The sequence below is a fragment of the Leiobunum rupestre genome, chromosome 7 (genome assembly GCF_980474605.1).
Source record: "Leiobunum rupestre chromosome 7, qqLeiRupe1.1.hap1, whole genome shotgun sequence".
NCBI classification, from domain to species: domain Eukaryota; kingdom Metazoa; phylum Arthropoda; class Arachnida; order Opiliones; family Sclerosomatidae; genus Leiobunum; species Leiobunum rupestre.
Window position 1 is genome coordinate 17,336,577 of NC_143390.1, and position 14,013 is coordinate 17,350,589.

Below are 14,013 nucleotides of genomic sequence, written 5' to 3' on the forward strand. Positions count from 1 at the left end.
AAATACTTATCCTATAATGTTGAAATTTTTATCCTATAATTCCTTTATATTTTTGAGAACTATTTAGTACTATAATTATTTTATAATTTTGAAATTTTTATCCTAAAATTTTGAAATACTTATCCTAAAATTTTGAAATACTTATCCTAAAATTTTGAAATACTTATCCTAAAATTTGAAATACTTATCCTATAATGTTGAAATTTTTATCCTATAATTCCTTTATATTTTTGAGAACTATTTAGTACTATAATTATTTTATATTTTTGAGAACTATTTAGTACTATAATTATTTTATAATTTTGAAATTTTTATCCTAAAATTTTGAAATACTTATCCTAAAATTTTGAAATACTTATCCTAAAATTTTGAAATACTTATCCTAAAATTTGAAATACTTATCCTATAATGTTGAAATTTTTATCCTATAATTCCTTTATATTTTTGAGAACTATTTAGTACTATAATTATTTTATAATTTTGAAATTTTTATCCTAAAATTTTGAAATACTTATCCTAAAATTTTGAAATACTTATCCTAAAATTTTGAAATACTTATCCTAAAATTTGAAATACTTATCCTATAATGTTGAAATTTTTATCCTATAATTCCTTTATATTTTTGAGAACTATTTAGTACTATAATTATTTTATATTTTTGAGAACTATTTAGTACTATAATTATTTTATAATTTTGAAATTTTTATCCTAAAATTTTGAAATACTTATCCTAAAATTTTGAAATACTTATCCTAAAATTTTGAAATACTTATCCTAAAATTTGAAATACTTATCCTATAATGTTGAAATTTTTATCCTATAATTCCTTTATATTTTTGAGAACTATTTAGTACTATAATTATTTTATATTTTTGAGAACTATTTAGTACTATAATTATTTTATAATTTTGAAATTTTTATCCTAAAATTTTGAAATACTTATCCTAAAATTTTGAAATACTTATCCTAAAATTTTGAAATACTTATCCTAAAATTTGAAATACTTATCCTATAATGTTGAAATTTTTATCCTATAATTCCTTTATATTTTTGAGAACTATTTAGTACTATAATTATTTTATAATTTTGAAATTTTTATCCTAAAATTTTGAAATACTTATCCTAAAATTTTGAAATACTTATCCTAAAATTTTGAAATACTTATCCTAAAATTTGAAATACTTATCCTATAATGTTGAAATTTTTATCCTATAATTCCTTTATATTTTTGAGAACTATTTAGTACTATAATTATTTTATAATTTTGAAATTTTTATCCTATAATTATCTTATTGATTTTGGAAATTTTATCCTATAATTTAAAACTTTATCCTATAATTCCTATATAGTTTTGAGAACTATTTAGTCCTATGATTATTTTATAATTTTGGAAATTTTTATCTAATAATTATCACATAGATTTTGGAAATTTTTATCTAATAATTATCATATAGATTTTGGAAATTTTTATCTAATAATTATCATATAGATTTTGGAAATTTTTATCTAATAATTATCATATAGATTTTGGAAATTTAAAAAATTTTATCCTATAATTTTAAAATTTATATCCTATAATTTTTAAATTTATATCCTATAATTTTTAAATTTATATCCTATAATTTTTAAATTTATATCCTATAATTTTTAAATTTATATCCTATAATTTTTAAATTTATATCCTATAATTTTTAAATTTATATCCTATAATTTTTAAATTTATATCCTATAATTTTTAAATTTATATCCTATAATTTTTAAATTTATATCCTATAATTTTTAAATTTATATCCTATAATTTTTAAATTTATATCCTATAATTTTTAAATTTATATCCTATAATTTTTAAATTTATATCCTATAATTTTTAAATTTATATCCTATAATTTTTAAATTTATATCCTATAATTTTTTAATTTATATCCTATAATTTCATATTATTAACACTTCTTTTTAAAAAAAAAATAGAATCAATCGATTTTTATTATTTAAATCGGATTTTTTTATTTGAAGTTTTGGTTTTTGTACAATTAATAGCTCTTTTCCTGTATAATTAATGGATATTTTACTTTTATCAGCTAGATTCTCTTGAATTTAATGAGATATCAATTACATTAAATTACTATTTAATATTTTAGTTTGCTCAGATTTTCTACGTATTTTAATTTTAAAGAACCTATTTTTTACTCATTTTTATCCAGAGCTCTGCGTAATAGATAAATTAACTGATAGAATTTCGATTAATCGTAAATATTTTGGTTAACTGTTTATCTAAGGATATTATCCATGGATAAACAACGATTTAACTTGCAAAAAATAATTTATATTTTCGGATAACTGTAGGTTATGGATAAAAATAAAATAAGTGGTTAATTTTTATCCAAATGCCGAACTCTATTTTTATCCTTCTATTGAAATACATTGTGTGATTTAATTAACGGCCTAAATCAAATTGATTTAAATTAGCCAACCTTGCATTGAAGAATGTGAAGTAAAATTGAAATGTTCTGTTTTCTTTTCATAGGTTGAGCGAGAGATAGCCATCATGAAACTTATCGAACATCCTCACGTATTGGGTCTGTACGACGTCTACGAAAATAAGAAGTACCTGTAAGTGACCGCAAATCCTTATTCTCAATTTTTTTGTGCATTTTAAAAAGAGCGAAGTGTTTTATAAATTTCCTCCTCACCATTCGCGCAATTGCCACCGAATATTTGAATGTCAAATAATTCCTAAGTGAAAATGCATTACGTCGAACTCTCTTCAAAAATGTCTCCCCAACGGGGAATTTTGTTCAAACATAAGTTATCTCTCTCTCTCTCTCTGGCTACTGTTAAAGAGCGTTGCGGGGAGGCAACGGGAGGGAGAAATGAAGTGATGTAGATGAAGGGGGAACGCCACCAGGAATCCCACACCTTTTCTTCGCTCTCCGGCTTCTCCAATCTCCATCCTATACAGGGTGGAAGCCTCAGCCGTGGTCCAGCCTCGGTACTTCTCCTAGTACACCAGAGTGCTGTGGGTGAAACACTTCTACAGGCGCTGGTAGGCCAAATATAGACCAATGGGAGAATTGGAAGCCTCAGCCGTGGTCCAGCCTCGGTACTTCTCCTAGTACACCAGAGTGCTGCGGGTCAAACACTTCTACAGGCGCTGGTATTCCACAAATAGACCAATGTGGTAATTATAAGCGCATCTTTATCCAATCGCCCGTAAAAGCATTTGTAAGATGCGCTTCTAATTCTTCAATTGGTCTATTTTTAGACTAGGAAAAGTACCGAGGCTGGACCACGGCTGAGGTTTCCAATTCTCCCATTGGTCTATTTTTGGCCTACCAGCGCCTGTAGAAGTGTTCCACCCGCAGTACTCTGGTGTACTAGCAGAAGTACCGAGGCTGGACCACGGCAGAGGCTTCCACCCTGTATAGGCGGCTCCTCTCTCCCTCGCTCTTTGTACCGTAGACCATTCAAACCGCTCCCCTTTTCGGAGGGCATCCCTTATAGAAAGTGGCGCCATCTGGTAGTGAGCGCCGTCACCGTCGAAGGTTCAGCCATTTGAGGCGCCCCTCCTTTCCATTTGGTCGATCCTCCGAATGCCCCGATTTTCAGTCACGAAAGAGCGCTCATCAACCAAAATTAGCTTAATTTCCACCCAATGTTTTAAACGCTTCATTTAATCCCTCTCGCCTCCCCTCACCCCGCAACTAACTACCTTTAATTCTTCGTGTAATTTCTCTCGAAGCTTACGTTATTTTCATTAATTTTTATGACGAGCGTATTCGTTTTCCAATTTCGTTTTTAACTGGGTTCGTATGGAACCTGGATAAGTCAGGTATTTTCAAATTGTGGAAAAAATTCAGGGATAAGTCAGGGATTTTCAAATTGGGGAAAAAAGTCAGGGATAAGTCGGGGATTTTCAAATTGGAGAAAAAAGTCATGGATAAGTCAGGGATTTTCAGATTGGGGAAAAAAGTCAGGGATTTTCAAATTGGGGAAAAAGTCAGGGATAAGTCAGGGATTTAAATAATATCGTAAAAAGTCAAGGATAAGTCAGGGATTTTATTAGTGAACAAACTCTGCATTGCAGAGAAAAATTAGGTATCTTCTCTTGGGCGCTCATGTCTGGCACCTTTTCCCGAGAGAGGAGTATGTTGTTATAAAATATAGCTATGTTTTGATATTTAAAAAAAAATGTTTCACTTTCTACTTTTACCTATGAAATCATGAAAATTAACAGGAATATAACCTGGATAAGTCAGAGATTTTAAATCCGAAAATTTCGTATGAACCCTGTTTAAGGGGGAAGAATACAGTAAAAGCCTGTTTTTCGTTCTTATTAGGCTGAACCTTCCTCTATTGCTTAAAATAATTTTGATAATTCTAATATTAATAGATAAAGAGATATAAGGTCCTAACTAAAGGGTAGTTTGGGCGCTTGCCTAACTTGTTTAGATCCGGGGGTCCGAATTAAAACGTAATAACTTAATTACTTTTAAATTTAAAATTGTCAAAATTATTTTAATCACTAAACAAGAGGCCGTTCTACACATAGATATTAATTTTATAAGATAAAATACAAAATTAAAAAAGTTCAGCTTGAAATAGTGCGAAATGAGACAATGGCCACTGTAGTCTTCCCCCTTAAGTATTTTTCTATTATTATTATGGCGACTAGCGGACCCTTTTAAAAGAAATTGACTTTTGGATACTTCGGGTTGTACGTGATGGAGAGTACGGCGTAGATTTTTTCTGTGTTTCGGGAGATACTTATGTTGTCATGGGAATTTGAGGACGGTACCATTTTCTCTCTTTTTCCTTAATGAATACGGCGATATTTGTTCGAGGTGGTCTCATCCGTGTTTTTCTTTCTTCCTCCGGCGCACATACAGGTATTTAATTCTGGAGCACGTTTCTGGCGGGGAGTTGTTCGACTACTTGGTCAAGAAGGGCCGGCTAACTCCCAAAGAAGCCAGGAGGTTCTTCCGACAAATTATCTCCGCGCTAGACTTCTGCCACAGCCATTCCATTTGGTTCGTTTGGTTTTTCCGAAAAACTTATTCTTTATGTTGTTGTTGTCGTTGTTGTACCGAAACAAGATTTTTACCATAATTCCTATAAAATCCTTTATTTAAAAAAATGTCCTTTAGAGGTCGGAAACGGTTAATCATTATCCATGATTAAATTGATTTTTTATGGGGAAAAATGTAAACAAAGAAATTTACCGGTTAATATTTCGGAAAATGATTAAAAAACATGTATTATTCGTAAAATTTTAACTTTTTATCGAAAAAAACGTCGTTTTTCCGATTAATTTTACAAATTTATCAAAAAATTAATCGGATAATACAGAAATATAAATTACTTGATCAAAACGTGTTACGAATAATTTTGAGAGCTTTATCTATTTCATAAAAGTTAACCATCCCCGACCTCTAATGTCCTTTAACATTCTATATTTTTAGACCAATCCTCAAAAAGTCCTATAAAATCCTATAATTTTGATAATTTGCCCATTTCAAATCCCGCCACTCACAAGGGGAGTACCAGAGGTGTTTATTGTCGATTTGGTTCAAAGTCGGGCGTAATGTAGACCTATATGAGATATGAAATTTCCCAAAAGGAGACGTTGCACTACCCTTTCGATTTTCCATGGCCACCGAAAATGTTTTTGACCACTTAAAACAAAAATAAGATTTTTTCCTTATTTTACCCCAAAAATGTTCCAATTTACCCAAACCAGAAGTATTTATTTTTAGTACTATAAGTGAGGCGTACCTAAAAAAATTCCGTTTGGCGAATTCAGACTAAGTATACACTCTTTTACGAAGTCTGCCATTTCATTACAGGCCTAATTTAAAATAGTACAGGCAAGGGCGCCTGCACGTGCTCATCAGCTCGAGACGTCGCGTGCACTTGACCGCGTGAAGCGGCCTTGCATGCACTATAATTTTAAATCAGACCTGTAATAAAATGGCAGCTCTCACAAATAAGGATATAAAAGAGTGTATAGAACGGGTAATGCCGAGGATTGTTTAGGAGCATAATACTAAAAATTCGCTATAATGAAGCTTAAAAATAATAATTACATAAAATATTTATTAATCACTTTGAAATTTACGCGATAGACATTTCTAAAATGGATTAATATAACACTCGTAGGCCCCTTTAGGAATTCAACAGAAAATAAGCTAAATTCGAAATTCCCGCCGCCGATTTATCGGAAATTCGTGCTTGTATCATTCCGCCAAATGTATTAGATATTTTACCTTTCTTAACCCGCAACTGAGTATAGAAATTCCTTTTTATGGAATCATTCTACCTTAAATGTTTTTTTCCTTTTTCAATGAAATATTGAAGGTTTGGGATTTAGGGTAAATATTGATGTGTAGTATCTTAACCGCAGGTATTTGAGTTCTATTTCTGACCACTCGCGGATGGGTTACATTTTTTATTCTTTTGAGCACAGCCATAATATTACAGGTTTTTTGTTGTAAAGAAAAATAGCAGTTGTGATCCGGAAAACTGATTTACTAACCCCATGAACGTGGGATTTACATACACCCATCAGTAAGGTTTCAAACCCAACAGTAAGGTTTCAAGTAAGGTTTGGAGAAAGTAGGGCGTGTGCTCGGTTGGAAATGGGACGGATTGTATTGTTTCTCACTTTTTATTGTTCTAACTCGGGATCTCTAACCCCGATAGAATATATATGACTGAGAGGGATATTGCGTAAACCCCCGTTTACATTGGCTATATACAGGGTGTTCCCTAAATGGTGGTAGGGCCGAGCGTCTATACGGGTTCTACAGATTATTTTCAGACGAAAATTTTCTATGGCATTTTTCCGATTTAGGCCACCATTTCGAAGTTACGAAACGATTGCTTAAAGGGGAACGGCCAAGCTTTTCCAAATATGGCCTTATTTCCGTATCAAAAGATTAACAAGACGTTCAATATACTAACACGTACCTTTTTTTGTCTTGAAAAATAGCTTTTAACCCAAAAAGTGGAAACGAAAAATAACGCCATGTGTTTGGGTTTGAATTTTCGCCGCCATCTTAGGGGCTGCCGCCAGCGCCCCTAACCCCGTAAGAGCGATTTGCGAACTATCTTAACTTTTAAAATCGCGCAATTTAGGCTTAAGTCTCTTATAACTGGAACGCGCCGCGCGTGTAAAACAAATCTTTCGCGTCTTCAGCAGCGCGCGCTTTTACATTGTTTTCTGTCTCACTTTTCACCAGGTGTCGCGGCGGTCGCGCGCTTTTCGATTTCCCGAAATTTCTTCATTTTATTAAAAATTAACCACTCAATATTTTTTGATGCGGTTTTCGCCATAAATTTTAGTTTTTAATGGGCTATATGGCTATCTAACTGGTTAAAGCTTGACCGTTCCCCTTTAAGTCAGCAATAACTCTAGAAATAAGACGTTCTTACGACACTCTCTTATTCTACAATAATGAAGATATTAAACTTCGGTTTTTTGCATAATTTTGTTAGAAACCTTAACTAGTCAATGATTGAAGGTTTATATTCGAATTTCAAACTATAGTATTTGGAAACTGGCGCCCTTGAAAAAATCTTAACTAGTGGACCGATTTTTAAAATTAAAACTGCTCTCCATAGGTTTGACATAAATCTAGTTTATCATTGAAAATGGCACCGCTAGCCGAACGAACAAATTTTATATTCAATTAAAACCGTATTTTTGAGTAGTTAGCCTAACTGACGCGCGAAGTCGCTACGGTCTTGGTGCGCGACTTTCTTAAAAAATAGCAAAATTCAAATGTAACGCGCTTAAGTATGCGCGAGTACGTTTTTTAAATGCTCTCAGCTTTAAGAGTACAATGAGTTTAACTAAATAACGTGAAATTGAAATAAAAACATTTTTCTGACAACACCAGCAAGAGACGTGTTTCAGCGCCATCTCTTATTTTTTTTCAAAAACATAAAACTACTTACTTCCTCCTTAATTTAACGTAAAATTTTAATACCTTAACGTAAATCGGCCGAAATAAAAAAATCTCACTACAAAATCATTTTGTTGGACGCTCTTTTTTCGTTACCATGGCGATTATCTGATTTGATTTTTTAATAGATTTAGTAAAGTTTATTTTCACTTATTTCCCAAAAGAAATAAATAATCGTCACGGTAACGAAAAAATAGCACGTTCACGTCTGAACAAAATTATTTTGTAGTGAACGCGTAAATATTTTATTCATTCGTAAAAAGTTACTGTAACCTATAGGAGCAACAAACACAACACCCCACACAAGGAGAACGCAACCCGTCAAAAGTCGTGGATTTTCTTGTGTACGTTATACATTGGTTAGATGCTTTAGCGCCTGCTGCCGTCGGAAGGGGAAAATTCGGAAATTGTCTTCCCCCTCGCCCGTAAAACGTTCAGCGTAAAGGCTCGTGACGCTCGTCCAATGAAATTCGTACACAACCCTTCGTTAGCGTGTTTAAAGGATAGCTGCGTTCTCCTAGTGTTTGTTGCTCCTAGTTGTAACATTCGCCGAGAAAGATTTTTTTATTTCGACCGCGTGCCGATGTCTATAAATTAAACAGCTAATTTACGATAAGGTATTCAAATGTTATGTTAATTAAGGGGTCATCCACACATAAATTGTTTAGTAACTTCGAAATGGTGGCCTAAATCGGGAAAATGCCGTGGCTGCGTTCAGCAGCAGTCAACGGAAAAAAACCCGATGGATTTGATATTTTCCACCGATGAGCTTTTTCGTCATTATGATGTCGTAAGTTGCTGAACGCTTTTATTCAGTCATCGGTGTTTATTAAAATGGCGTAGCTTTTATAGTAGTTTTACCTCAGAAATGACGTCAGTCATCGGAAAAACCGACTCTTCCAGCCGATGACTTCGGTGAGTAACCGATGACTATCGTGACGTCAAGACCGGAAACGCGACAAAGCGTACAGTAGGAAACCGATGTCACCGATTAGTAATCGGTGAGTCCGATGAGCTCTGCTGAACGTACCCCATAGAACATTTTCTTCTTAAAATATACTGTAGAACCCGCAGACGCTCGGCCCTACCACCATTTAGAGAACACCCTGTATATATACACCCGGTTTGAGTTTTTTTCGATGGGATAAGAAAAACTTCTCTAGGGAGCCATTGCAATGATCCGCAGCCACTTTTCCTCGAAGCCCATCCACAAGCAGCGGATATAGAGTCCCAGAGTCGTAGTATATCCTGTCCCAGTTCCCAGTCTGGCGTCCTCTTTGGAGAGCCGCTGCGGGGGGAGAAAGGGGACCCCAAGTAGGATAAACGACCTTTCTGAATTGGTATTCGTTTTGGAATAAGAAGGCCCGGCTCTTCTCGCTATCCGCGCTTCTCTAAAGCCATATGATGCGGCGAATGACGAATGTTACGCTGGGAAAAGGTCCCCCCTTTTTTAAAACTCTTGAATAAGAAAAATACGATGCATCTCCAAATCCACCATTTGTATATAGACTGGAATAAAATTTACAGAAAAAAATCATTTTAACTAAAGAATAGGGATGCACCGATATGGGTACAGTCGACATATCGTCTATTCGTGGCGGTAATATTAGACGATATATCGGCCAATATTAACAAAGTTGTCTACATGCAGTGTTGCCATGGTACCTGGAAAACCTGGAATTCCTGAAAAAGTCAGGGAATTTGAATATGGGTATAAAAATCAGGGAAAAGTCAGGGAATTTGAATATGGGTATAAAAATCAGGGAAAAGTCAGGGAATTTGAATATGGGTATAAAAATCAGGGAAAAGTCAGGGAATTTGAATATGGGTATAAAAATCAGGGAAAAGTCAGGGAATTTAATTTCGGTTGCAATAGGAAACTTTTACTAAAATAAAGGTTAAAAAATACAAAATATTGGCACAAAATAAGTCAGGGAAAATCTCCGGAGATGGTCAGGGAAAACCTTGAAAAGTCAGAGAATTTGATTGTGAAAAAACTGTGGCAACCCTGATCTATTATAACAGTAGTGTATATGATAAAATCATTGTAAAAGACGGTTCAATACACTGTCGTGCCATTTTATTCTTATGTTTCATGAAAAAAAGTTTGCATATCCGAATATGTTTCTTTTCATTTTACCAGAAGTAAATGAACCGAAGTTATCGAAATAGCACTTAGAATCGGAGAGCGTTTTCCTTATGAAAATGATGATAAAATTGAGTAAAAAAAACTAATTTCCATCCCCTTCTTTTGACGCGATAAATTGCGCTTGAGAATTGTGGGTTTAGCTATTTCTATGTATAAAAAAATGGAGCGCGCAAAATTTCAAATTCGAGGTCAAAATGTTTCTTTATAAGGAAAACGCCTCCAACATGGGGAGTATAGCAGTCTGATAACTTCGGTTCATTTACTTTTTACTTTTGATTTTACGTGTAACGTGATGCATATTTTTTATAACAAATCGAATATGGTTCTTTTTTATTTGTTTATACTCGTAACCGCTTTCTAAAAAAAGGTATGATCTAGCTTCTGAAGTCTGACGTACGTGGCGCGGCCAATCAAATAAAATATTATCATTAGTTTATCGAGAATTTTCTTATTTTTAAATGTTTTTCTTAAAATATTTTTCTAATACCGGTATCGGCCTATATCGACTTAAATTAAGCCGATATTGGCCGATACGGGTATTAGAAAAATAGGCCGATATATCAGTGAAATTTCCCAAAAGGAGACGTCGCACTATCCATTCGATTTGCCATGGAAACCGAAAATGTTTTTGACCACTTAAAACAAAAAAGAAATGATTTGTTTCCTTATTTTACCCAAAAATTGTTAAATAAACCCCTCTCTGACTGTCTTGCCCCCCCCCCCCTGTTGAAAAATGCTGCCAGATCTATGAATAGAAAATTCTCAGCTTTGGCAGTAAAAACAGAAACCATAGACAAATCAATTATATGTCTAGTCGCAGCAGAACAAACTCTTTAATCGACTAAGAATGATCTATAATTTAAAGGATTATTTTACGCCAAAAATTTTCAAATTTAGCCAACATTTATGAATTTAATATCCAAATTACCCATTTCCTGATTTTAAAATTTTAAAAAAATTTCCGAGAAAATCCTATACTTTTTTAAATGAAGATTTTTCTGTTTTAAGTGGTCAAAAACATTTTCGTTTGCCATGGCAAATCGAATGGGTAGTGCAACGTCTCCTTTCGGGAAATATCATATCTCATATAGGTCTACATTACGCCCGACTTTGAACCAAATCGGCAATAAACACCTCGGGTACTCTCCTTGTTAGTACTTCTTTCGCTTCAATATATTGATAGGCCACTTTAAGGTGGAAAGTTTCGCTGCAAATTAGATCGTTTTATAACGCTATTTAATGTTATGAGTGGCCATTAGCCCATTTATGTGTAAAACTACGTAGTTTATAGATTTTTATTAGGCTTCGTTTGTAGACGTAATCAATATAAAGCGTTAGCGCACATATGTGGTATATAGAAATCCTCTATATTTTAGTAGTGAACCCACCAACGATCGAAGTATAAGATATATTAGAAAAATGGTAGAGAAAAACGTATTTTTAATAGAACTGAAATCGCAATGTCTTCATGGCCTTAAAGATTAAATTATATTTAATTTAATTATAAATTAATTTTATAATATAAATGTATTTTATTATTAATTATATATTATAAATGTATTTTAATATTAATTATATAATATAAATGTATTTTAATATTAATTATATAATATAAATGTATTTTAATATTAATTATATAATATAAATGTATTTTAACCTTAATTAAATAATCATTTAGGGTAATTAATATATAATATAACATTAATTATTAATTAATTAATTATTAGTATAATTTATTTTAATATAATATAATATAATATAATATAATTATTATGTGAATTATATATATATTTATATTTTAATATCTTACACCATGAAGACATATCTTTCCGAAGTACCGCTATTTAAGTTCTATTAAAAATGCGGCAGGGTTGCCACAATACCTGGAGAACCTGAAAAAGTCAGGTAATTTCCAAATGGGTCTAAAATTCTGGGAAAACTCAGGGAATTAAATTTTGTTTGCAATTCAGGGCCCCCAAAGATCCTATAATTGCTATAAAATCTTATATTTTCAAAAATGTCCAATAACATCCTATATTTTTAGCAAAATACCCAAAAAGTCCTATAATCATTTTGATATTTTGCTCATTTCAAAACCCGCCACTCACGACGTCAGTTAAATTGCTAGATTTAGCTATAAGATAAATTCCTATATAAAGTCATTCTAGTCTATACTTTTGTTATTGTTAACATGGTTAGCTACTAGTATATTTTTGTGATAAAATAGTTAAATAGTTTCTATTTTAAAGTGAAAATCAAAGATTTATTTCACTAAATATAGATTTTATTTAGTGAAAATCAAAGTTTTATTTAACTAAATATAGATTTTATTTTTAAATGCATAATGTTAGTAAATGAAATGGCATATATATAGTCCTATAATATCCTATAATTTTGAAAAAAAAAATCCTATAAAGTCATTTATTTTTAGAAATATAATCCTATTTTTAATATAAATTTTTTACGAATTATAAAACGTTTGCTAAAATATTCGTTAAAAATTGCTAGGAAATTTGTATTTGAAAATTCTGTAGGATTTTTTCTACCATTTTGCTTTTTTACATCTTTAGTTTAGTGTTTGATAGAGCTCTTAGATATAATTAAATTCTTATCCTCAAGGGTCCCATTTCAATTAAACGTGGCTTCTAATAGACGCATTTTAAATTAAAAAAAATTAATTCGATTTTGAACCATCATTTAGTAAAAATATAAGTTTTAAAATGGACATTTTGTTCCGTTTCAAGGCTAGTTCCCACTTGGCGAATTTTCGAGACGAATAAAATTTTCGCGCAACGAAAAAAGACGCGTTTTTTCGGTTGCTGGGAAAGCGGTTCTCACTTTATCGCGAAAATTTAAAAACGCTGAAAACAACTCGCGCGGGTTTTTAGTAATGTTTTAGGCCTAACATAAAACATCAGTTCAAAATGAACCAAATGGATGTTCCTGTTGATAATTTCCATAAATAAACGATTCTATTCGTGAGATAATTACCTTTACTTCAGTATCTTGGTCAAGTTGGCCGAGCCGATTTTCTAAAGACCTACGCATAATAAGTGACGGACGGGAGCGGAATAGATCGAGGGTACGCGTTTTGAGATTGGCTGAAGCTTTTTATCGCCAAGGTGTGGACGTCAAAAAATAGAACATTCGCTAGATACCGCGGAGACGCGACTTTAGCGGCGAATTTGAAAAAAATCGCAAATTTTATTCGCGAGCGTCAATTTTCAGCGCGAAAATTGTTTTTTTCGCAAAGTGGGAACTAGGCTTAAGCATAGCCGCGAAACCGAGTTTAGTAAGGTATTCGCTCGGCTTCGAGGGGACTGTTTACGTAACAGATTTCGAACATGTTTGTTTTGAAAAGCCTTTATTTTGGCCGTTTTAATGGAAATCTTCTCCGAATTGAATTCTCCGCAGTCACCGAGATTTAAAGCCAGAAAATCTGTTGTTGGACGAGAAGAACAACATCCGAATCGCCGACTTCGGGATGGCCTCTTTGCAAATGGAAGGATCCATGCTGGACACATCCTGCGGATCGCCACATTACGCCTGTCCCGAAGTTATAAGGGTATTTCCATCTACTTCGCTATTCTCTCACCTCCCCGCATCCCTCGTTCCGTTATCGATAATTCCATCTTAAATACGGGAAAGGAGGAGCTAAAAATAGCCGCGTACGAAACCTTTCATATTTCGATTCCGCGTGTAAGGCTTCTTGTAACTAGACCCCGACGCCGCGAAATTTTGACCGGCGGCGGCGATTCCGTCATTTTCCATCGGCGACGGCTTCGTGGCGCGGCGTTTATATGAAACAGTGTTGCCAAATCGTGGGATTTTTAGGGCTATTTTTGAGAAATGGGATAAAGGGATTTTTAGGGCTATTTTTGAGAAATGGGATAAAGGGAT

The 14,013-nt window shown here is 33.0% G+C and overlaps 1 protein-coding gene across 4 annotated transcripts in view; it reads left to right on the forward strand.

The window, feature by feature from the left end:
* The window catches only part of LOC149934925 (serine/threonine-protein kinase BRSK2-like), a 90,440-nt gene that overhangs the window by 54,191 nt on the left and 22,236 nt on the right, over positions 1–14,013 (forward strand). For all 4 annotated transcript variants that reach the window (XM_090154566.1, XM_090154563.1, XM_090154565.1 and 1 more), the window contains exons 3-5: positions 2,525–2,610; positions 4,887–5,027; positions 13,528–13,678. In XM_090154566.1, the coding sequence (XP_090010692.1) occupies positions 2,525–2,610; positions 4,887–5,027; positions 13,528–13,678 (378 nt within the window). The remainder of the gene's footprint in view (positions 1–2,524; positions 2,611–4,886; positions 5,028–13,527; positions 13,679–14,013) is intronic.